The sequence below is a fragment of the Silurus meridionalis genome, chromosome 3 (assembly GCF_014805685.1).
Source record: "Silurus meridionalis isolate SWU-2019-XX chromosome 3, ASM1480568v1, whole genome shotgun sequence".
In the NCBI taxonomy this organism is placed as follows: domain Eukaryota; kingdom Metazoa; phylum Chordata; class Actinopteri; order Siluriformes; family Siluridae; genus Silurus; species Silurus meridionalis.
This window is the reverse complement of record NC_060886.1, coordinates 3,041,593-3,066,670: the sequence shown is the minus strand read 5'-3', so window position 1 is coordinate 3,066,670 and position 25,078 is coordinate 3,041,593. Positions and strand designations below refer to the sequence as shown.

At 39.8% G+C, this 25,078-nt stretch overlaps 2 protein-coding genes across 2 annotated transcripts in view; one reads left to right on the top strand and one right to left on the bottom strand.

The window, feature by feature from the left end:
* Positions 1–3,696: 3,696 nt before the first annotated feature.
* pofut2 (protein O-fucosyltransferase 2) lies at positions 3,697–10,767 on the bottom strand. Its single transcript, XM_046845901.1, has 9 exons — positions 10,312–10,767; positions 9,523–9,773; positions 9,290–9,434; positions 8,601–8,711; positions 7,212–7,278; positions 6,952–7,077; positions 6,610–6,790; positions 6,052–6,175; positions 3,697–4,742 (listed from the first exon to the last, which is right to left on the bottom strand). Exons 1-9 carry the CDS (start codon positions 10,542–10,544, stop codon positions 4,589–4,591), a joined length of 1,392 nt encoding a protein of 463 aa, XP_046701857.1. The 5' UTR covers positions 10,545–10,767; the 3' UTR covers positions 3,697–4,588.
* A 969-nt stretch (positions 10,768–11,736) lies between these two features.
* hibch (3-hydroxyisobutyryl-CoA hydrolase) overlaps positions 11,737–25,078 on the top strand; it is a 48,619-nt gene continuing 35,277 nt past the window's right edge. Inside the window, exons 1-6 of the mRNA XM_046845272.1 lie at positions 11,737–11,866; positions 13,303–13,345; positions 14,563–14,694; positions 18,087–18,171; positions 18,295–18,375; positions 18,464–18,516. Coding sequence (XP_046701228.1) covers positions 11,835–11,866; positions 13,303–13,345; positions 14,563–14,694; positions 18,087–18,171; positions 18,295–18,375; positions 18,464–18,516 — 426 coding nt within the window. The 5' untranslated portion in view covers positions 11,737–11,834. The remainder of the gene's footprint in view (positions 11,867–13,302; positions 13,346–14,562; positions 14,695–18,086; positions 18,172–18,294; positions 18,376–18,463; positions 18,517–25,078) is intronic.

Genomic DNA, 25,078 nt, shown 5'->3' with positions numbered 1-25,078 from the left:
TTACTTCTTGTAAAACCTTCTATAGATGTTCTTCACTAGTTGAAGATTTGATCCACTTCATCTCAGTGCAGTTCAGTAGGATTTCGGTGCGGTGACTGGGCAGGCCGCTCCATGAGTGATATCACTCCAGACGTCTGTCTACTCTGTAAATAACACTTACAGAACTCAGACGTACGAGTCGGTCCAGACGGAACTGCATGGTGTTGAAGTATACATTGGTTGCCATGTTGGTTTATTTCACTTTCCAGAATATATCTCCAAAATATTGTGCTTCCACCCCAATGTGTGACTGTTCAGGTTCTTCCTTTAGAGACAAAAATGTTAAATTTGAACTCCATTGAACTTTTTTCCACTCAGTCACTGTTACATTCTTGTTTGTTTTTGCTTTTTCACCGAGTTTGTTGCATATATGTGTCAGTCTGGGTGTCAGTTTAAAGCATTAAACTTTGACCCCCCAAAATGTCGAGTTCAAATCCCAGTCATACCGAACTGCCACTCCTGGGCCCCTGAGCAAGGCCCCAACCCCATAGCTTATTAGTTGCATTAATGAGATAACTGTCATAAGGCAGCATAAGGGTGTCTGCCAAATGACATAATGAAGTTTAAAAGCCGTAAAAGACGTTTCTACGCTTTTGACAGGCATTGTATATCCTCTCTATCAGTATGGTGGGAACATTAAAGGTTTGGAGAAAACAGTTCAAGAAATAAAGATTTATATATAATTTTCTGCGTCTTTGTGAACAGTAAAAGTTACCGAGGTCAACTCGTGCCCCGTTTCAGGATGTTTCATTTGACACACCTAGCACTTAAATGTGTAATTAAAATGTGTAATAGGAATACAGGCACACGATTCCGAGAACACACAATAACCTGTGTGTGTGTGTGTGTGTGTGTGTGTGTGTGTGTGTGTGTGTGTGTGCGTGTGCGTGTGTGTTACATGTATTTGGAAATTTAAAATGAGCATTTCATCACACACTTCAAATCTGGAGTACACTTCAGTTCAGACCTAAAGATGCAATATCACATTATAGAATGTTATCAGAAGGTTGTGAGTTCAAATCCCACCTCCACCAGGCTGCCACTGCTGGGCCCTTGAGCAAGGCCCCTTATCTCCTCAGTGTAAGTCAAGTCGTTTTGGATAAAACCATCTCTCAAATGGTAAAAGAAACAAACTCTTTCCACAAAAGTACTGCACACGTTTTGCTCCTCGATGGAAAATCACCTTCATCGTCGAGAAGCGGCGCGGAGAACGTTCTGGATGTTCAGTCTACGTTTAAACTTTCACACACGATTAAAAGTTTTTCATTGATACAGGAAACGACAATAAACACATGAAACGTGTGGGAAAGTTCCTAAATAAAGCACAGGTCCTAAAGTTTTTTTGTTTTTGATCTGAGTCGACTTCAGAATTATTGGCACACTCCAAATGACCATGAAAGAAAAATTATTCAAATGAAAGTTACCGTATTTTCCGGACTGTAAGCCGCTACTTTTTTCCCATGTTTTGAACCATGCAGCTTAAACAACGAAGCGGCTAATATATGGATTTTTCCTGGGTTTTTTCCGGTTTCACAAACTTCACAAGCCAAAAAAAACTGAGCAACATAACATTAGACCAATAAAATTTCCGAACGGTAACGACAAAAATGCACCTCACCTGTGTTCTGAGCTGCACGGCATCAGGAGAAAAAAAGTTTTTTTTAAACGCACGACGATGCCAAAAGATAAACTCCTGAGAGAAATAGTTGTGAAAGGAAGGAGGAAGACAGTGAACAATGACTTTCTTGGTCGGCTACTGTTTAGATACAAGCCGTTGTAACGCGTTGAGTCTGGGTGAAGGGAGAGCTCGCTAACTCCAGCTGCAACAGAAATCATATAAGCACAGACAGGTTTCCAAAACTCGTGCTTTTTTATTATTCTTTGGCAACAGCGTTACGGGTTAGTCAAAGAAACTTAGAAATGAGCATCAGAAAATAATAAGGACATATTCCTCAGTCTTGCACACATGCAGTAATACCGGAAAATGCAGCGGCAGGCTATTCCCAAAATACCGCTATGCTCCTAAAAGAGACACAGCATATTTCACCCGTTACACCGTGTAACAGACACTGTCTTTCGTTAAAGCCTGTGTAAAGTTTATTAGTTTCAGTGTAGACACAGGCTTATACATGGGTGCGCTTAATAGTCCGGAAATTACGGTACTCACAATTACAGTTTTTCTCAGCTGCTTTGGAGCGTTTTTTTTAATTATTCTTGATATTTGCAAACCAGTCAGTGTATTTTCTCATAACAATGTGTACAAACAGCACAAAACATTGGATTTCTTGCAAAAGTCTGTACTTTTCTCTAAATCCTCTGTTCATCTCTCAAAAGTAGATATTTGTGTCAGTGAGCATCTCATTCCCATCAGAATGAAAAGTCTCTTTGTAATTGTTCACAAACAAAATCATCAAAATGTTTAGTCATGTTATCAGTGTGACGCTGCACAGTTTCAGTGTTTCTTGATATAAACTATGGTTTGGATCACAGTGACTGATAATGCATATAATTTGACTTCCTTCTGTTTGGCATCTATAAATTTCAGCACAAATTCATTTATTTGATTGTAAAATTTATTTATATTAATTGTAAGAGACCAGACAGGATTCACACTTTTACTGTACTGTATTAGTGTTTGTTTGTTTCTTAGTTCATCTGTTTTCAGAATGTATAATTCTGTGTTTTGTCTGTATTCACTCTCCAACTGAAGCTTCACCAGATTGACCTTTGACCTGTTTTAGAGAACTGGTTGATTATTGGTTGATCTGATGTCGTTCACTCGCCTTCATTAGTGACGTTTAAGATTCATCTGCACAATTCATCAATTCAACACATTTACAATAAACAGTTTAATATAGATTTTAGATAACAGATGATGACGACTGGTTTAACCATTTTACATACAGTGAACTGATGCTGAGATGTTTTGGGGGTTAAAACTATTCAGGTGAAACCAGTAGAATATATTTTGATCAACATGAACATAAACAACTGATATTGTAGGAAACAGCAGACACTCGTACACAATCCATTAAATGATGTACAAAAGCGTTCACAATTTGATCAAAACAACAAGAAATGTTCTTATGATGAGCACGAGTGACGACATGATGTGGAGGTTGAACAAGTAGATTTGAGAAATTTCATTTCTGATCTGAGAAACGCTCCAAAACAACTGAGAAAAAACTGTAATACCACTTAATAATTTCCACCTCAGGATTTTCAATAACTAGATCTCATAAAAAAATACATAAATAAAATTAGAGGTAAAACAGAAAGTTTCCTTTCTTGGATAAACTTCCTAATAGGTGAAACCATAAATATTAGAGTTCTTTGGTCTGAAAATGTATTCTTTCAGTCATTACCTGTAACTATGGCTGAGTCAGAACCTCCTGGCAGAGGCAGCCATGTAGGATTAGAGAGAGAGAGTGAGAGAGAGAGAGAGTGAGAGAGAGAGAGAGAGACGATATACAAGACAGACAGATAAGATTTAGAGACAAGATAGATAGATAGATAGATAGATAGATAGATAGATAGATAGATAGATAGATAGATAGATAGATAGATAGATAGATAGATAGATCTTGAAAGTTCATGGTGTCTCTGGGTGTTTTTCTTCGTCACTGCAATCACATGAATTTGTGGATGTAAAATAAATATTCTGAATCTGTTTATTTCTGTGAAGTTGCTTGTTGATGATGTACAAATACAATAAAACAGAAAAAGGCAGTAAACACAGCTGTAAAACTCGATTGTGTATGAATGAAAGTGTACATTCTGGTCGTGTGTGTGTGTGTGTGTGTGTGTGTGTGTGTGTGTGTGTGTACTCCAAATATCACTCAGTGCAACATGTTCATCTGTGCTTATGATTATGAAGGGTGCCATTAATTCTGGCTTTTTCTGAACGGTAGAGAGAACACTGCAGCGGCACTCGTGCTCCTGTCTGTAATCTCACTCTAATCTGACTCATCCATCTGTAATCTCACTCTAATCTCACTCATCTGTCTGTAATCTCACTCATCTGTCTGAAATCTCACTCATCCGTCTGTAATCTCACTCATCCATCTGTAATCTCACTCTAATCTCACTCATCTGTCTGTAATCTCACTCTAATCTCACTCATCTGTCTGTAATCTCACTCATCTGTCTGTAATCTCACTCAACTGTCTGTAATCTCACTCTAATTTGACTCATCCATCTGTAATCTTACTCTAATCTCACTCATCTGTCTGTAATCTCACTCATCTGTCTGAAATCTCACTCATCCATCTGTAATCTCACTCTAATCTCACTCATCTGTCTATAATCTCACTCTAATCTCACTCATCCGTCTGTAATCTCACTCATCCGTCTGTAATCTCACTCATCTGTCTGTAATCTCACTCTAATCTTACTCATCTGTCTGTAATCTCACTCTAATCTCACTCATCCGTCTGTAATCTCACTCATCCGTCTGTAATCTCACTCATCTGTCTGTAATCTCACTCTAATCTTACTCATCTGTCTGTAATCTCTGAGCTCTGTGAGTTCTTTGTGGTTTTGTAGAGCGTCAGTAGATAATTTTCCAGTGTGTCGGCTGTTCACACTTGTTCTCCTCGTCACCGCAGAAACGGTTGTAGGTGGTTTTAGGGTCAAAACCCAGAATCTCTCTCTCCTCGTGGATGCGGAAGGAGAAGGTTGAGACCGAGGTTCCGATGAAGTACCTGAGGAAGGAGAAAGACGTCGTCGTTAGTCAGACGTTACTCCATGACTCATCACTGCACGTACACACGGAAAGGCCAAAAGTGTTTGGACACACGACTTTTCCAGCTGTATGTGGTTTTCCCCAAACTGGCATAGAAAATGTTAAAAAGGGGATTAGAGAAGATCAGAGAGGTTTAAAAAGCTCCTACCTATTCTAGTTTACTCGCTTGCTTAAACTATATGGCCAAAAGTTTGTGGACACCTGACCATAAGATTGGTACGGGCTTCTTTTGAAAATCACATATTTAGTCTCTATTTACTGTTAAATTCACCTCCACTCTTCTTCTCTAATGTTCCACTCGATTTTGTGGAGATTTGTTCTCATGATGTAGTCCTGGGTTGCATTCAGCAGTCCAATCCATTCAAAAGATGTCCAATAGGGTTGGAGCTCTAAAGCAGGAGATCTTCCACTCCAACCCATGTAGAGCAGATCTTCATGGAGCCGGCTTTGTGCACAGGGGCATCATCATGCTTGAACAGGTTTGGGTCTCTTAGTTCGAGTGAAGGGAAAGATTTCATGCTCCATACATCCAAAGACGTCCTGACGGGAAAAACCACGGGGGGTGTCCGAATACTTTTGGCCACAATGAATGATAATCCCGTCTGCTTTCTTTTCCCTAAGGGGGCACAAACTTTTGCACTCCTTTAAAGGTGATCTTTTATGTTATAATACTTTACTAGATATTTTGTTCCAGATCATTCTTGAGGGATGACAGATTGTGTGTGTGTGTGTGTGTGTGTGTGTGTGTGTGTGTGTGTGTGTGTGTGTGTGTGTGTGTGCGTGTAAGTGAAACTCGGCCCACGCACCGAGCCACAAAGCAGCCACGGGGTAAATAGGATTTTTCTTTTCTTCTGAAGCCTGTAGTGGATGTTCAGAGGGACAGGTTTTTTCAGTTCCGCGCAAAAAAGACGTGACCTTTTCACTTACGCAACACAGAAACGTGTGCTAATGGTCACGAGTGTTTCTCAAACACGCTCACGCCTTTCACACGTTTAACGATTCATGACAGGAGTAATGAGGGGGGAAAAACAGAAAAAAAGAAATGGTTAAAAAAAAAGGAAGAAAGGACAGAGTTTAAAAGACGAGTATAAAGGAGAGAGATAAGATGGATGGATGGATGAAGTGCAGAAAAACAAAAAAATTAAGAGAATAAATAATAAATATAAAAAATAAAAAGACAGCCAAGCCAGATGAACAGATTGGAAGAAAGAAGAAGAAGAAGAAGAAAAAAAAAACGAAGGAAGAAGACAGAAGGAGGAGTGTTAGACCGGGCATGTGCGCAGATCCACTGGTCTATAATGGCGACTCCTCCGTCTTTCAGCAGCTTCAGCTCGTCTCGACTCGGCTCGTATCTCACCATCTCAGGCAGCAGCTTCTTCAGCTTCAACATCTCTGAAACACACACACACACACACACACACACACACACACACACAAACACACAAACACACAAACACACACACACACAGACTTGTGAATAAGTATTTATCCAAAAAGATCCAATATGCCTGTGCTGGACATTTACAAAACAATTTATAGTGAATTCATCTGTCACTGATAATCCGCAACTTGCAGAACCCACGAGGTTTCCGAGCCGTGAATTATTGGTCGTTGACTGCACTATATTTTGAACAACTGATAATGTAGGAAACAGCAGACAGTCGTACACAATCTGTTAAATGGACGTACAAAAGCGTTGATCAAAGCAACAAGAATCGCTTTTATAATGTGCACGAGTGACGACGTGATGTGGAGGTTGAACAAGTCGTTTTGAGAATTTCATTTCTGATCTGAGAAACGCTTCATCGCCCCCTGCTGGACGTTACCTTCCTCATCAGCATCAGAAGCTATGAACACTTTCTCCAACTTGTGTTTCTTCATGAGGCTTCGGATTTTCTTCACGGCCCCTTTCAGGCTCGGTACGTCCTCACGATGACCCCAGATAAAGTCCTTCCTGCGCAGGTGCGCGCCCAGGTATGGGCCTCCTTTAGCGCTGCCCAACTTGGCCTGTCTCACACACACACACACACACACACACACACACACGGATTATGTATTAAACCAGCTGCATTAGATACAGAAATGTTGTTACATTACTATGATAAATCACACGGTGTGTGTGTATGTGTGTGTGTGTGTGTGTGTGTGTGTGTGTGTGTGAGGTTCACCTTCATGCGTGTCCAGTCCTCGTTGTAAGGTGTGTGGTCCAGCTTGTCAGTGGAGTTGAGGTATTGTGCTCTAAATTGGTCTCCAAGGACACGCAGGTGTTTGGCAAACACCATACTGCGCCGGGTCTAAGACACACACACACACACACACACACACACACACACACACACACACACACACACAGCAACGCTGTGGTATACCAAGGGTTCAGACAGCACACATCCAGAAGAAGTGATGTCAAGGTTGTAATTGTACTCACGTTCCAGTAATCCTTTCCTGCGTAATGATCATGAAGGACCGTTTCGGCTCTGTCTAACATCACTGAGCTAAACACACACACACACACACACACACACACACGCACACGCACACACACAAATCATGAATCAATGAGATCTAAATCTGGGAGGTTTACACACAACCTGGCTGCAAACACAACTGTGTATCCTAGCAACCGGAAGCTATTTTTAAACTTGTTACCTAGAAGTTATCGTTACGGCTAATCAGTGGATGAATGATGCTTAGCAGCAATCTAACCCAAAGGTATACACACGTTCAGGATGTGCATATCCATAACTGAGGTCGATGTGATTCACGTCTCATCATAGCCAATGGTACAATACATGTGAAGCAGCGATGTGATACCGTTCACCTCAATTACGATGCGCCGATTTCTATTTAATTCAACGCACTGCTATTCAATGCATTACGATACAATGGACAAAATACACGACGATCTGCAATTCATCAATTCACTTAAATGCCTTTTGAGTTCTAACGCATGGCCCTTTTCACAAACACGCCTTTGTATTTGTAGTGCAAAAAAAAAAGATGGAATAAAACCAGACGTTCTTTTCCTGTTGTGTGTGCAGGAAGTCACAGCTCTACCTCTGCCATGTTAATCTGTATTCTATGTGAGTCTCAGGACGCGTCTCGGTCTCCGTAGTGTTGCGACGCGTCGTGTTCACGTAGCGGCGGCGGTGCTGAGAGAACGCGCTCGAGAAACGGTTTAGCGACGAGAAATCGATCTACATATTAAATATTAGTCACAAATTATTGGTCACTTTCTAAATAAGAAAAGTAAAAAACATCGAATAATTAAATAGAAATAAATCGGTTTTTACTGACGCGCATATGTTCACGATTTTTTGCGAATTGGTGAATCTCTAATATATATGGTTGGAGTTTAAGATCTACTATAGAGCTTTACTGAACACCTTCGGGATTAATCTAAACACTGACTGAACCCTTGTGGCCGAATGATTGGCAAATATTCTACATCTTACCAGTAGAGGGCAGCGGATAACAGCAGCAGATGGGGACTCAATGTGGAAAAGGATGTTCAAAATGAAGCCCATACCAATCTTATGAGCTATCAGGTGTCCACAGACTTTTGGCCATATATCTTCCTGACTGGTTATATCTTGTTCCAACTAATCATTTGCGTTGACGTTAGATTTAATAGTGTGCACTGGAAACACTCTTCTGACCAACAGAACGAGCTCAGATTTCAGATGAAGTTTCTGACTCGAGGTTGAAAAGTCTCCTGATATCTTTCTGTAAGCAGGAAGCGTCACTGCGTCACTGCATCACGTCACACTCAGGGGTTTATGCCTGAAACAGAGACTGGATTTGTAACGTGACTCACGTAGCTGTGAGGTTCTCCAGCAGGTACGGTGCTAGAACGGAGGCGTGTCCCTGAGCAGACACACAGGTCACATTGAGAGCTCGAGTCTCCTCATAACCCCAGAACCAGCCTCTAAAAGAAACCAGGCAAACACACACACACACACACACACACACACACACACTTTCTGTTTTTATTTTATCTTATTCTTGTTTTTATTGTAAAAACTGCTCTTCATGAATTCTTTAGTTTTTATAACATTTTTATTTGGTTGTTTTTTCTTTAGTTGTATTAGTTATTAAAGACCTCCATTTATATTTCCTTGGAGAAGACTGGATGTTAGATTTTAAGATCGGATATTAGATTGAATGTTAGACTGGATGTAAAGTCTGATGCTAGATCGGATATTAGGAATGGATGTTAGACTGGATGTAAACTATGATGCAAGATCGGACATTAGCAGTGGATTTAGGATTAGCTGTTAGATTGGATGATACGATTAGATGTTAGCAGTGGATTTAAGATCCACTGATGTGTGTGTGTGTGTGTGTGTGTGTGTGTGTGTGTGTGTGTGTGAGATAAATGTCTCTGCCAAATGCCATAAATGTAAACATTATATTATACTATAGTGCTGATATAATCTCTCTCTCTCTCTCTCTCTCTCTCTCTCTCTCACACTCACACACACACACACACACACACTCCTATACCTGTAGTATCCTTGCTTGTCTTTATCATACAGGAGGCGTTCGATGCAGGGTCGCTCATCCACCTTCTCTTCCCACGCTCCCTCTTTCCAGCCTTCTGCATAGTTCTGCAGGACCAGCACCTGATTGATAAAGGGCCCGCCTGACTCTGGAGTCCCCACACACACACACACACACGCATGAACAAGGCAGTAGTGATACCCGTGACCGTGATTGTCCATGCTCTCAGTCTTTACCTGCAATGAACTCTTCGTACTCGATGACAGGAATGTTGGCCTGCAGGCTGGAGATGCTGAAGAACTCGCCCCACGGGATCTGCACCTGGTGCATGTCGGGACTCTGCCAGTGGTACAGGCGACCCCACGGGGGCAGAACCAGCACCCAGTCGCCCCGCTGCCTCAGCGTCTTCACCAGGGAGGCCATGCGGATGTACACGTCCCGCCGCAGGTTAAAGCCCTCAGGAGGGTTCACGTCGTACAGCAGGTATCTGCTCAGTAGAACACGGGATGGGAAAAAAAACACTGTGATTAGTGACGTACTACATTACCCACAATGCCATTCTGTGCGACATGCCTCGTCTCTTACTAAACAGAGTAACAGAGCGGTGCTTTAGTACAAGATCTGTTCGCTCGAACCGAGCAGCGTGGAACGCTTCCACACCATCTTGTAGATCTCTCACTAGATGAGTGGAGTCACAACTACAGGAGCAGTCAGCGTCCAAGCTCTATAGCAGGAGATCTTTCACACCTTCTCCAACCCATGTAAAGCAGATCTTCATGGAGCTTTGTGCACTTTGTGTCCTGCTGGAAAAGGTTTTGGGTCTCCTAGTTCAAGTGAAGTTTCCAAGTTTGGTGAAGAGCCACATGTGGGTGGAAAAGTCGGGTGTCCCAATACTTTTGGCCACAGTAAGTATATATAATATGTTTAGTATATAATAATAATAATAATAATAATAATAATAATAATAATAATAATAATGCCCCCCCCGTGACGTCATTGCGGGGCAAAACGCCTCTTCTACCTACCGCACGTCTCGCGCCGCCGCCGCCGTCTCCGACAAACCGGAACTTCCGGCCCAAAACGGGTCGCTCTCGGACCCGGAGACACCGGACCCATGGGGGCAGACGGAGCAGAGCAGCACGGCAACGAAACAGCGGAAAGCTGCAGAGAACCAGGACGAGAGAGCGGAATCCTCCCTGCGCTCCGCCATTGCTTTCAGCGCCACGCACTTCCGGGTACACCGGAACGCGTCCGACATTGCCTGGCAACCGCTTAGTAACACTTCCTGAACAAAGGAAGTCGCGTCTTCTTGTTGCTTAGCAACGCCGTGGTCTTTTTCTTTTCTTTTTTTTTACAAATTGGATTTAAATCAATGAATCAATTAACTAATTAATCTATTAATCAATTATTATATTTTATGTAATTGGTATTAATTATTAATTTATATAAACCCGTACAGAGAAACATATAGAGCAATAAAAAATACACAATTAAACTTCATTATTATTATTTTACATTTTGTCTGGCTATTTTATTTCTATCAATTTAACATTTTCATCTACTATAATTTTTATTTATTTTAGATCATTTATACATACATTTTTATACAATATCCGATCACGAATCAGAATTTTCTACAATATCCGATCTCAGTGTAAAGCAAACAAATATGTAAAAAGTGTAAAAAGAAAAGCTAGATTTTGACTCCACACCAAAAACTGAATTTATATTTATAAATATTTCACTTTGAGTTTGTAAACTGAAAGTGAATTTATTTATAAATATAAATTCAGTTTTTGGTGTGAAGTCAAAATCTAGCTTTTCTTTTATATATATTATATTCTGTTATATATTATATTCTGTTATATATTCTGTTGATTGATTGAGCGTGAGAAGTCATTTAGAAAATGCCTTCTCACGCTCAATCAATCAACAGAATATTAATTAATCACTTAATCAAGCAATCAAAGATTTTTGAATCAACTAATTAAGCATCCAACAAATTAATCAATTTGAACAATTAATCAAAAAAACAATTAAGATCCAAAAAAAACTTGGAGTGAAAATAAGTAACCAACCAACCAAACAAACAAACAAATAAATAAATGATAATACAGCAATAAACACGTGAAACCAGTTAAAAACAATAATTTATGTAGGTCCTTTTGATGACTGCATTTTGTTTATTTATGTATTTGTATGTGTTTGTTTACATTTTAAGAGTTTTATTTTCATCCACGCACCAAAACCCGGACACTACCCCTTATGTCCTCTAGGTGTCACTGTAGTACCGCTCTTTCTTCTTCTACGGTACCACCGCCTACTGTTTATTGGTTGAGTCTCAAATACTGCTCTGGTTTTCCAAATAGTGCACTTGGCTTGTTCTGGTGTGTTTCCGCCCTCTGTAGGGAGACTACACTAGGGTGTAAGGTTGTTATTTGAGATTTGCCTGTTAGCAAAATTTTCTCTCCATGTAAAGTCAGTGGTTATTAGCTGCAGTGGAGCCGGTAAAGCAGAGCTCTGAGAGAGTTCTTCATCACAGACAGAGATGTTTCTAGCGGTTCTGAAGCCGGTGTTGGGGTGAGAGAAGTTATTATTTCATCTTTAATGTGTACATATTTTAATGTCTGTTTATATGTCAATACTGAAACACACACACACACACACACACACACACACACACACACACACACTTTCTCCTTCAGGAGATTTTCTTTATTATTTATTATCATTTTCAGTATTGTGTAAGACATATTAAAGAATACACATGGAATTATGTAGTCAACAAAAGCCAAGAATATTTTCTATATTTTCCAAGTAGCTCCATTTCTCAGAAGTGTTGAGTGCTTGTTTGCTGCTTTTCCTTCACTCTTTGGTCCAACTCATGCTGGATTCAGATCAGGTGATTGTGGAGGCTCCTGAAGCAGCACTCCATCACCCTCCTTCTTGGACCTGTCTTGTTGGAACACTAATGATGTCCTTGTTATTTTGATTTAAAGCATTGAAAGTGTCACCAGCAAAGCACCTCCACACACCATCACGCCTCTTCTTCCATGTTTCACAGTGGGAACCACACACGTCCGTTCACCTTCTCTACTAACGGACAAACGGGTTCGAACCGTAAATCAGAAATTGGATATTTCCTCTGATTTTAATGTCCGTTCCTTGTGTTTTTTGGCCTTAGCAAATCTCTTCTGCTTGTTGTTCTTCTGAAGGACACTGTCTCCTCAGTTAAACCGTGGATGCCAAAATATATCTATCATTTGAAGCATTTATGTAAGCCAATAGTTCTGAGACTGGTCATTCTAATAACCTTATCTTCTGCAGCAGAGGTAGCTCTTGTTTTTTCTTTGCTTCTTATGAGCCTGTTTTATTATTGCGTTTGATGTCTTTTGAAACTACATTTAAAGATTTTACTGATTGTCTGACCTTCATTTCTTAAACTAATGATGACTCAACTGTTTCTTGCCATAATATGGATTTGTATTTAATCTGTACTCACTCTGTCCTCCGCACAAGACAACTGATGGTCTGAAGCACATTAAGAAAACAAGAAATGTCACAAATGAACTCTTGACAAGGCTGAAAACCATTTCAGGGTTTTTTTTTTATCCATCTCGTAAATCTGATGAGAGAACGTTATGAGTTCTCCAAACTGGCATCAAATCTACATGGAGCTACTTTAGACGAAAATTATAAACACATTCTGGTTATTTAACACTGTTATATTTACTACAGAATCCCTAACATGTTCTTTCATAGATTGGATGTATTCAGTATTAATATACTGAAAAACATGCAAAAAATAAATAAATAATAGTAATATTAATAATAAAAATAATAATAATTATATATATTAAAATAATCCATTATAAAGTATTTATCTTTAATTGTATCAGTCTGATCCACTTTATTGTACTTCATGTTTCTCATTCCTAAAAAAATGAACAAAGTGCTTCTTTATTTCATTTATTACATTATTTATGAACCCCTTTTTTTTTCTGGTTTGATTTTAGCCTGAGATCAGTTTACCGACTGCAGAGGATACGAGCGCATATGGTGAGAAACAACAGCACAACAAAAGCACCCAAAAAATCTTATATATCAGAGGGTTTTAGAGGGAAATTAAAAGTATTGACACCCTTCATGAAATTGGGTAGTGAATGATTTAATCCTTAAACTATATACCGTAATTTCTGGACTATAAGCCGCACCCACTGAATTTGAAGTTTCTTAATGAAAGATAGTGTGTCTGTTACACGGCTTGTATCTAAACAGTAGCCTACCAAGAAAGTCATTGTTTACTGTCTTCCTCCTTCCTTTCACAACTATTTCTCTCGGGAGTTTATCTTTTGGCATCGTCGTGCGTTTAAAAATCACCATCGGTGAAGCTTTTCTCCCGATGCCGTGAAGCTCAGAACACAGGTGAAATGTGTTTTTTCATGCCCGGTTGTTTTCAGCGTGATGAATGATTCGCATTTCCTTTAGACAGTCCGAGTGAGCGGCAGGTCAAACGTCAGAGGAACATCATCCATATTTATGATGTGGTGCGGCCCGATTCAGTGGGAGCGCATCTGATTTAATATAAAGAATTTCATTGGTTCACCTTAAACCCGTTCCGCAATTTCATTGGTTTAATGTTATGGGGCTCAGTGTTTTGGATTGAAGTTTGTGAAACTGGGAAAAACAACGGAAAAATCCATAAATTAGCCGCTTCGTTGTTTAAGCCGCGGAGTTCAAAACGTGGGAAAAAAGTAGCGGCTTATAGTCCGGAAAATACGGTAATTAGATTCATAACCATCAGACTAACTGCAATATTTGACCAAAAGTACTGGGACACCTGACTTCTCCATTTACACAGTTGTATAGAATGCGTTTTTCTTTTCTTTTTGTATGTATTTTTTTTTTTTTCTCGGGATGCCGGAGCATGAAATTTTTCCTTTATTTGAAGTAGGAGACCCAAACCTGTTCCAGCATGACATGGAGTAAACTCCTTGAAGAGTTGAGACTAAAAGTGGGATGGGATCTTTAAAAAGAAGCACATAGCAATCTTATGGTCAGGTGTCCACAAACTTATGGCCATATAATGTATCGGATGATATGAATATCAATGACTAATAAACTTGAAATATAATTTTACAGATTTTTATGAAGGGCACCAATAGTCTTGGAGGCGTTGGTAATAAAAATTACTTTTTTTTCTCGTGTGTGTGTGTGTGTGTGTGTGTGTGTGTGTGTGTGTGTGTGTGTGTGTGTGTGTGTGTGTGTAATATTAGATGAGCAGTATGTCGAGCTCAGAGGTTCTGATGGAGAAAGTGGGGAACGCTGGAGTGATCACCCTGAACAGACCCAAAGCCCTCAACGCTCTCAACCTCTCCATGATCCGGCTGCTCTACCCCCAGCTGAAGGTACCTTCAGCGGTTCTGAGAGGATCATGGGCACTTCTAAATTGATCGCCTAGCTCAGTTGTTAAGGTGTTGGACTTCTGGTCAGAAGATCATGAGTTCAAATCCCAGGCTCATCAAGATGCCCCCTGCTGGGCCCCTAAACAAGACCCTCAACTAGTCAGTTTTATGAATGAGGTCATTGTTAGCTGCTGCTACACGCTGTAAATGTGAATATAATGTGTTTAAATGAAAGGAGTTCAAGACTTAATGGTTCTTCAGGTTCCTTCTCTTTAGAAGGAATCAGAAACACCTGATTATACACTATAAGGGCATAAGTTTGTGGACACCTGACCAAAAGACTGGTAGATGTATTCTACCTTTTGAACATCCTTTCCCACATTGAGTCCCCATTTGATGTTGTAATGATTTCCACTCTTCTGGGAAGATGTTCCACCAGATTCTGGAGTGTGCTTGTGGAGATTCCCCCCCCTTCCCCACAAAATGGAGCTGGCACAAAGCCAGCTCCGTGAAGCTTTCCATCGAGTGGAAGATCACCTGCTATAGAGCTCCCACTGTGGGATGAATGTGAACGCTGGACTGCACCCCAGGCCTCCTTACCTCCATCAGTTCTTGGTTTTACTAAAATACTCATCTCTGAATGAGCACAAACCTCCATAAAATCTAATGGAACATCTTCCCAGAAGAGTGGAGGTTATTATAACAGCATATAGAGACTATATTTGTAATGGGATGTTTAAAAAGAAGGATATACCTCTCTTTTTATCAGGTGTCCACAAACCTTTGTCCATGTAGTGTATAATCAGGGATTTTTGTCACCTGTAAGGAACCTTTTACAGGGTTTCCTAAAAGTCTGAAGTAGTCTGAAATGTAATTACAATTTTAGCTCCTAATTTTCCAATGTCTATTTGGTGCTACCTCGACTGCTCATTGAAATGCTCCTGCAGCACTTTAGAGTGTTTTTGTTTTCGTTTCTGTGGTGTTTGTAGTTCTTTCTTTCGCTGGTCCAAATCTACAGTGCATCAGGTTGGATGGGGAGCGTCTCCAGAGATCGGGTTCAAGTCTGGACTCTGGCTGGACCACTCAAGGACATTTACAAAGTCATCCTGTAGCCACTCCTTTGTTATCTTGGCTGTGTGTTCAGGGACGTTGTCCTAGTGGGAGATGAACCGCCTCAGTCTGAGGTCCAGACTTTCATCAAGGACATTTCTTTAAATTGCTGCATTCATCTTTCTCTCGATCCTGACCAGTCTCCAAGTCCCTGCTGCTAAAAAACATCCCCACAGCATGATGCTGCCACCACCATGCTTCACTGTAGGGATGATATTGGCCAGGTGATGAGCGGTGGCTGGTTTCCTCCAGACATGACCTCTGGCATTCAGTCCAAAGAGTTCAGTCTTTGTTTCTCATAGTCATACAGGCCTGAATGGTTCAGAGATGGTTGCTCTTCCGGAAGGTTCTTCTCTCCTCAGAGAAACACTAGAGCTCTTTCAGAGTGATCATCAGGTTCTTGGTCACCTTTTCCCGATCGCTCAGTTTGACCGGGCGGCTCCACTCTAGGAAGAGTCCTGGTGGTTCCAAACTCCTCCTATTTCTGGATGATTTAGGTGACTGCTCATTAAGACCTTCAATGCTGCAGAATGTTTTCTGTTCCCTTCCCCAGATCTGTGCCTTGATACAATTCTGTCTCGGGGGTCTACAGACATTTCTTGGACTTGATGGTTTGGTTTGTGCTCTGACATGCACTAACTGTAAGACCTCATATAGATATGTGTGTATCTTTCCATATCATATCCAATCAACTGAATTTACCACAGGTGGACTTCAATCAAGGTGTAGTAACATCTCAAGGATATTCACTGGAAACAGGATGCACAAGATTTCAAACAAACTTCTTTCACATGAAGCTCTGAATATTTTCCGGATGCACTGTAATTCACTGTATTGCGACCACAAATGTGATCAACATGCAACAGCCAATCAGTGAATCTCCTTTGGATTGTAACGGATTTTAGTTTTCAGCTTCAGGGGAAGTGCAAGTTTAGTGAAGTGAACTAAAAAAATGAATTAAGGCCAGTCACTAACAAAGTATTTGTGTATGTATTTTAGTTGTGATTTCGGTCTTAAAGTCTTAAATTTGACTTGAACTCTGTTCTTCCTAAAAAAAAAAAAAATAAGGGACTTTTATATGCACATTTACAGCATTTAGCAGCAACTTGGAATCATTTATACAACTGAGTAGTTGAGGGTTAAAAGGAGCACATACCAATCTTATGGTCAGGAGACTACGCCCCCTAGAGCAGGGGTGTCCAACCTTTTTTTTTTTTTTCTGAGGGCCACATACAGTACAGAAAAACATACGAAGGACTGGGCCACTCACTAGACGTGAGGTACTGCCTCACGTTTAATGCACTAGATCAGGGGTGTCAAACTCAAGGTTTGTGGGCCAAATCCGCCCGACATACAATTATATCCAGCCTGCAAGATGATTTTATATAAATCTACTATTATTGTTATTAATGTCCCGGCGATATGAAGCGCTGATAACACAAACTACAGATCCCATAATGCAGCGCTTCAGCTACCTTACTGAACTCTAGATTACCTGGGAACATTCCTGCGTCAATCAAGTGGAGCTTCTGTTGATGTATTTAACCCTATTGTACAGTTATTGTGAAACAGCGCCTCACAGTGGCGAAGAGAAAAGTTGATTCTGAAAACAGAGCCTTTTAAAACCGATGGGATTCTGAGTAGATGTTTACTGATACTGCCGGTAAACACGTGTGTCTTATTAGTGGAGCGAATGTGGCTGTAATTAAGGAATTAAAACTAAGACGGAACTACAAAACAAAACATCAGGAGAAGATGAAAAACCTGAATGCAGAGCAGAAGATACAGAAAGTAGAAGAGTTAAAGAAGAATCTGACATTTCAGTAGACGTTTTTCACCAGAGCAAAATCACAAAGTGAAGCTGGTGTGAAAACAGAGGAGAAATCAGAGTCACATCAGCCGGTTATTTACTGAGGGAGAGTTTCTGAAGAGCTGCATGATGAAGCTGTGAGACGTCTGGTGTTTAACAGGAGATATTTTTATGGAGAGCAAAATATTTTAAGTGATTTAACTAAAAACATTGTTTTAGTGTGTTCAATAAATGTTTAACCTGTTCAGCCCCGTGACCTAAAGTGTGCTTTGAGTTTGACACCCCTGTACTAGACTGTTGCTATGGCAACTGATTTACCTTTTTACATCAAATGATTAGAAAGTGTACATCACGTGAACTCAAATAAAACAAAACAAACTCATTTTAAAAATACACGGTCATTGCTGCAACCTCGGTGCTTGGCCCCCTGAATCTCTGCTTGCAGCTATGTTTATAAATTGTGTGTTTTGGGCAGAAATGGGAAAGCGATTCGGAGACGGACCTCGTGATCATTAAAGGTGCCGGAGGTAAAGCTTTCTGCGCCGGAGGAGACATCCGAGGTAGAAAAACCCAGACTGTTACCATGTTAAATATTTAGGAAATAAATATTATGAGATCTGAGCTTCATCAGCCACTTTTTCTACCATGGCGTGATTTCAACTTCCTGTTTTGTTCCTTTGTAGCTGTTACAGAAGCGGGTAAATCGGGAGGTTCTTTAGCGCAGGACTTCTTCAGGGAGGAGTACATTTTAAACAATGCCATCGGTAACGTTTCTCCTGGTCACGCATTTCTGATAACTGGAAACAGAATTATTATAATTCTCCTCAGTGAACCCTATTCCTCTGTTTTCAGGGACTTACAGGAAGCCCTACGTGGCCCTCATCGATGGAATAACCATGGGAGGTGTAAGTACTCCTTAATTTATCTCACTGGTTTGTATCATGGAGGAATTATGTATGATCATGGAGGACAGTACATGGAGCTTCCTTTCAGTTTGGTGTGTGTGTATCTGTGTATCTTTATCTGTGTGATGGTGCCGCAGTAGGACCAGGAGATACGATAATGAGCTACTGAAATACTGAATGTGTTTAATTAGTTTTCATCGATTTTGATTTACCATTGCAAATTTTGTATGAAATAAATTTTTTTTTTTAAGTTTTCAATGATCTAGCTTTTGATTTTGTATTAATAGAAATATTTAGACTTTATAAATATTTTTTTTTAACAATTGTCAGATTTTTATTTTATTCGCAACATTCTATCTAAAGGTAAAGTGTGTGTGTGTGTGTGTGTGTGTGTGTGTGTGTGTGTGTGTGTATGTATGTATGTATGTATGTATGTAAATAAAATAAAATAAATATATATATATATATATATATATATATATATATATATATATATATATATATATATATTTACACACACACACACAAAGAGGAAAATAAGTATTTGAACACCCTGCTATTTTGCAAGTTCTCCCACTTAGAAATCATGGAGGGGTCTGAAATTGTCATTGTAGGTGCATGTCCACTGTGAGAGACATAATCTAACAAAAAAAATCCAGAAATCACAATGTATGATTTTTTAACTATTTATTTGTATGATACAGCTGCAAATAAGTATTTGAACACCTGAGAAAGTCAATGTTAATATTTGGTACAGTAGCCTTTGTTTGCAATTACAGAGGTCAAACGTTTCCTGTAGTTTTTCACCAGGTTTGCACACACTGCAGGAGGGATTTTGGCCCACTCCTCCACACAGATCTTCTCTAGATCAGTCAGGTTTCTGGCCTGTCGCTGAGAAACACGGAGTTTGAGCTCCTCCAAAGATTCTCTATTGGGTTTAGGTCTGAGACTGGCTAGGCCACGCCAGAACCTTGATATGCTTCTTACAGAGCCACTCCTTGGTTATCCTGGCTGTGTGCTTGGTCATTGTCATGTTGGAAGACCCAGCCTCGACCCATCTTTAATGCTCTAACTGAGGGAAGGAGGTTGTTCCCAAAATCTCGCAATACATGGCCCCAGTCATCCTCTCCTTAATACAGTGCAGTCGCCTGTCCCATGTGCAGAAAAACACCCCAAAGCATGATGCTACCACCCCCATGCTTCACAGTAGGGAAGTTCTATTTTGGTCTCATCTGACCACATGACTTTCTCCCATGACTCCTCTGGATCATCCAAATGGTCATTGGCAAACTTAAGACGTGCCTGGACATGTGCTGGTTTAAGCAGGGGAACCTTCCGTGCCATGCATGATTTCAAACCATGACGCCTTAGTGTATTACCAACAGTAACCTTGGAAACGGTGGTCCCAGCTCTTTTCAGGTCATTGACCAGCTCCTCCCGTGTAGTTCTGGGCTGATTTCTCACCTTCCTTAGGATCATTGAGACCCCACGAGGTGAGATCTTGCATGGAGCCCCAGTCCGAGGGAGATTGACAGTCATGTTTAGCTTCTTCCATTTTCTAATGATTGCTCCAACAGTGGACCTTTTTTCACCAAGCTGCTTGGCAATTTCCCCGTAACCCTTTCCAGCCTTGTGGAGGTGTACAATTTTGTCTCTAGTGTCTTTGGACAGCTCTTTGGTCTTGGCCATGTTAATAGTTGGATTCTTACTGATTGTATGGGGTGGACAGGTGTCTTTATGCAGCTAACAACCTCAAACAGGTGCATCTAATTTAGGATAATAAATGTAGTGGAGGTGGACATTTTAAAGGCAGACTAACAGGTCTTTGAGGGTCAGAATTGTAGCTGATAGACAGGTGTTCAAATACTTATTTGCAGCTGTATCATACAAATAAATAGTTTAAAAATCATACATTGTGATTTCTGGATTTTTTTTTTTTTAGATTATGTCTCTCACAGTAGACATGCACCTACGATGATAATTTCAGACCCTCCATGATTTCTAAGTGGGAGAACTTGCAAAATAGCAGGGTGTTCAAATACTTATTTTTCTCACTGTGTGTGTGTGTGTGTATGTGTATATATATATATATATATATATATATATATATATATATATATATATATATATATAAAATAATAAAAACAATAAAATTAATAAATATAAAAGAGGTGAAAATAAAACCTTTAACGAAACACATTTATTTTACGCCATCCTTTCTTTAGTCAGATATAAAAAAAATAAATAAATAAACTCTGAATGATCATTTTTAATCATTAGTCTCAAATCGAGCACTAAAAGGCGTTGGGCACACTCCTGTCCGTTTGAATGGCTGCACATCAATATAAATGCAGACTGTATGAATGGTCATGACTGTAAAGCATTAGCTTGTCTGGCTACCTGGCCATCAATATGAATAGCGAATCAATATCAATAGCCCCAAACATGTATAACAATATTCACATTAATGGCTGACCATTAAAGACTAGAGACTGTGTATGAATAGAGTATGAATGATCACCTGAGTTTAGCAGGTGGCTCTCAAACAGGGGAGGGAGAAAACGATCAGACACAGTCTCAGATAAATGTTTGTCTGCATCAAATTTTTCATGAAAATCTTAAAAGAAATGTGAAATATAAACTCATGAGACATATATATAAAAATATGTTTTCATGTATTTATATGAATTAAAAAAAAAATTCAATGCAGGAAATTTATATTCAAGGCATCTTTTTGAGCAATATCAATTTTTGGGCAGTAAAGCCCAAAGTGCTTTCTTTCCAAAGATATCTCAATTGTATATGTAGCCCACTATAGTCAGGAACTGTGAACATTTTCATTTCTGCAGGTTGTTCTCAGCTGTGAGTCTCTAAAGCAGTGCTTGGAGTTTAACAGGTTTAAGGGTTTTGCTTTTATTGTGATTTACTGTGCTATCTAGACACTCCAGTAGGTGGCAGCAAAGTTCTATTTTTCACCAAGACCCCCCTCAGCATGTTATGAATTAGAAATCTAGTGGGTGAGGATTGGTCAGAATGCTTGATGACATCAGTAGAACATGTTGCTGCCTGTTTTTTACTTCTTTTTTTTTTTTTTTTAAATCCCCCTCTTATTTATTTTTTTAAAGCCTTCCTCCACCCTGAGGTTTGTGGGGAATGTGAATCGAAAACGGCCTCACGCCATCACACTATTTTTTTGCTCGGTTCACAAGAGGATACATGCTCAATTAACGTGTCAAAAAGTGTAAGCGTAGATCATAAGAACGGATAAAAGCACTAGATATAGTGGCTGTAAGTTCAGATTGGTTTATTAGAGGTGTGCATCCAAATACGTCCCCTTGCTAATGCCGGCGCAGGCACTGACGACAAATTGGGAAAAGTAGATGATGCTAATGTCTCTTCTCCAAGTCAATTGTTCTTTCTACAGTCTTTTACATTCATTTGAGATCATCATCACATCTTCATTAGGTGTAACGTGACTGGGGCTGGAGCAACCTTGGGATGCCTTTGGGATGGGGAGAGAAAGAGAAGCAGTGGAGAGGAATTAGCGTAGCTGCTGTTCATGATATTAACAGCACAAGTTGATAATGTGCATGTGATCAGATGTTTCTGGAGAACAAGGGTATGATGTGAGACGTATGTTATGTGTAGGCTTTGCTAAAAAGATATGTTTTTAATCTACACTTAAACTGGGAGAGTGTGTCTGAACCCCAAACACTGTCAGGAAGACTTTTCCAAAGTTTAGGAGCTAAATGTGAAAATGATCTACTGCCTTTAGTGGACTTTGCTATTCTGGGAACTACTAGAAGCCCAGAGTTTTGAGATCTCAGGGAGCGTGACGGATTGTAGCGTGTTAAAAGACTGGAGAGATACGTGGGAGCCAAACCATTTAGTGCTTTATAAGTGAGTAGCAGTAGTTTAAAGTCTATTTGAAACTTAACAGGAAGCCAGTGTAGGGATGATAAGATTGGGGTTATGTGGTCATATTTTCTTGACCTTGTAAGAACTGGCTGCTGCATTCTGAACTAACTGAAGCTTGTTTATTAATGATGCAGGACATCCACCTAGTAATGCATTACAGTAGTCTATTCTGGAGGTCATGAACGCATGGACGAGCTTCTCTGCATCAGATATAGATAACATGTTTCTTAGCTTAGAAATATTTCCAAGGTGAAAGAAGGCTGTTTTTGTAACTTGATTGATGTGATTTTTAAAGATAAGTTGCTGTCTAAAATAACACCCAGGTCTTTTACCGTTAAACTAGTGGTTACAGAACATCCGTCTAAATGCAGGTTGAGATGCTGAAGCTTCTGTATACTGGTTTTTGGGCCGATGAGCAAAATCTCTGTTTTATCAGAATTTAATAGTAGAAAGTTATGAGTCATCCACTCTTTTAATTTTTTGACACACTCAGTTGCGAGCTAATTGAGCTATATCGCCTGGTTTTGATGATAAATATAGCTGGGTATCATCAGCATAACAGTAAAAGCTAATCCTATGCCTTCTAATGATATTTCCTAAGGGAAGCATGTATAGTGTGAAAAGCAGGGGCCCTAGAACTAAACCTTGTGGCACCCCATAATTTACTTGCATTAACCCTGCACAGTCTCCATTTAATCCTACAAAATGGTAATGATCAGACAGGTAGGATTTAAACTATCTTAATGCCTGTCCCTGAATGCCAATGTAATTTTGTAAGTGATCTAGGAGGAGATCATGATCTATAGTTTATCTAAGATCTAGCAAAACAGAAATGTAGCCTTGGTCTGTTAAAAACAGGGTCACTAAAAAAAGCTAAAAACAGGTCAGGCATGACTCAGAGAAGACAAAGCTCAAATGCCCAGCGGAAACAAAAGCTAATAAGAGTGGCATACAAGCAGAAATGGGACACAGACACGAGTTTTGCTGAAAGGACGACTGCGTGTCTGGTCTTATTAAAGGAATACTTGCTATACCAAACCGGCACATTATTACCATCAGCAAGAATTTCAGCTGAGGAAACCGGCTCCTTTCAAACCTGTTTATGATGGAAGTTGAAGGGGAATTGAATTCCGTAAGTGATGATTAACATGTGTAACTATAGGACCTACAACAAAGCTACAAATATTGCTCCAAAAAAACATTAAACAGACACGAGAGAAATCCTTCATTGGAAGATTTTCACCTTCTAAAAACAATTGAGCAAGACCCAGCTTATGTGTCTTGCATTATGGTGTCTTGAGGATGAAAGGTTGCTTTTTACTCGTCACACGTTAATCAGAGAAATCAGTTCTTCTCATAATCCAGCAACGTTAGGAAACTGGGGTCAGAACACAGGTTTAGCCATGATACCAGGTTTAATCCTGCGATTTTTTTTATTATTAGACAAATTTAAAAAATCCTTAAAAGATTCCTATAATCCAAGCCTGAAATCAGATGAAGACGGGTTCCCTTTTGTCTAGAGGTCGAACGATACCTATAGCTGGGTTGGATCATACTACATATATAAAAAAAAAAAACTGAATAATAAAAATGTGCTAGAGGAAATAAATATTAATGTATTAATTAATAAATATAATTATGTAATTAGTAAATTATAACCGATCAATAAAACTTGACGCTCTCCATGCAGCACGCAGGGTCGCGTGTAAAAACAAAAGGCATCAGTGATTCGCCTCTAGAGGCCGCTATCGTATCGACGGCAGACCGGAAGCTAGAAAAAAATCGGTATGGGTTTTTCACCGGTAGTTACGGCAATCGACTATCGGTGCCTCTGCTTTTGACTCTGGTTCCTCTCAAGTTTTCGTCCTTATTCCAAACTAAGGGAGTTTTTCTGCTCGCCATCGCCATCATTAGGTATAAACTTATAGGGACTGCTCTTGAGCATGTCCAGTAATAAAATGACTGGTCCTGGTGCCACCTGCTGCTATTAGAGAGTTATGTTCTCTCACTCAAGTCCACACCATACATGCTAGTTGCCTGTCGAATGTACTGTAGTCTGTCCGGTGTGTTTTAGTGCAACTTTTTTTGCCCCGACTTTTTTTTTCCCCGTCGTCGGCTTCCCTCACAGCTAGTTCCATGACGACGGTTTGGAGTGTCCCTACTGTCAGTATTACCTTTTTTTTTTAAAAGTTACCCAGGTGGTCCTATCGATAACGGTTAATTTAAAAAATGCCAAAAAATCAGTCTGATTAATCGGACGGCCGATCAATCGGTCGACCTCGAAGTATAGTTCCTATACCAGTGCTCAACGGTGTTGAAATTGCCACTCTGCAATACGTAATTTACTACTTTAACCAACGCCATTTCAGCACTGGCTTTACTTTCACATGATATATTTAATATGTGTATATCTTCTGGTGGTATTTGTATATCCTGTGGTAGCTCAGTTCTGTTGCTGAACCACCACCCTTTTTAAGAGCTTGCTGATAATTACTAGGTTTCAACTGCATAGATTTGAATGCAGCAGGTTGCAATTCTGATAAATTTACGTAGCTATAAGTTCCAGGTCATTCTCATATTTTATTTCTTACTTAATTTCTTTCTTATATATTTCATTTAAATAATTTGATAGATTTCCCATACC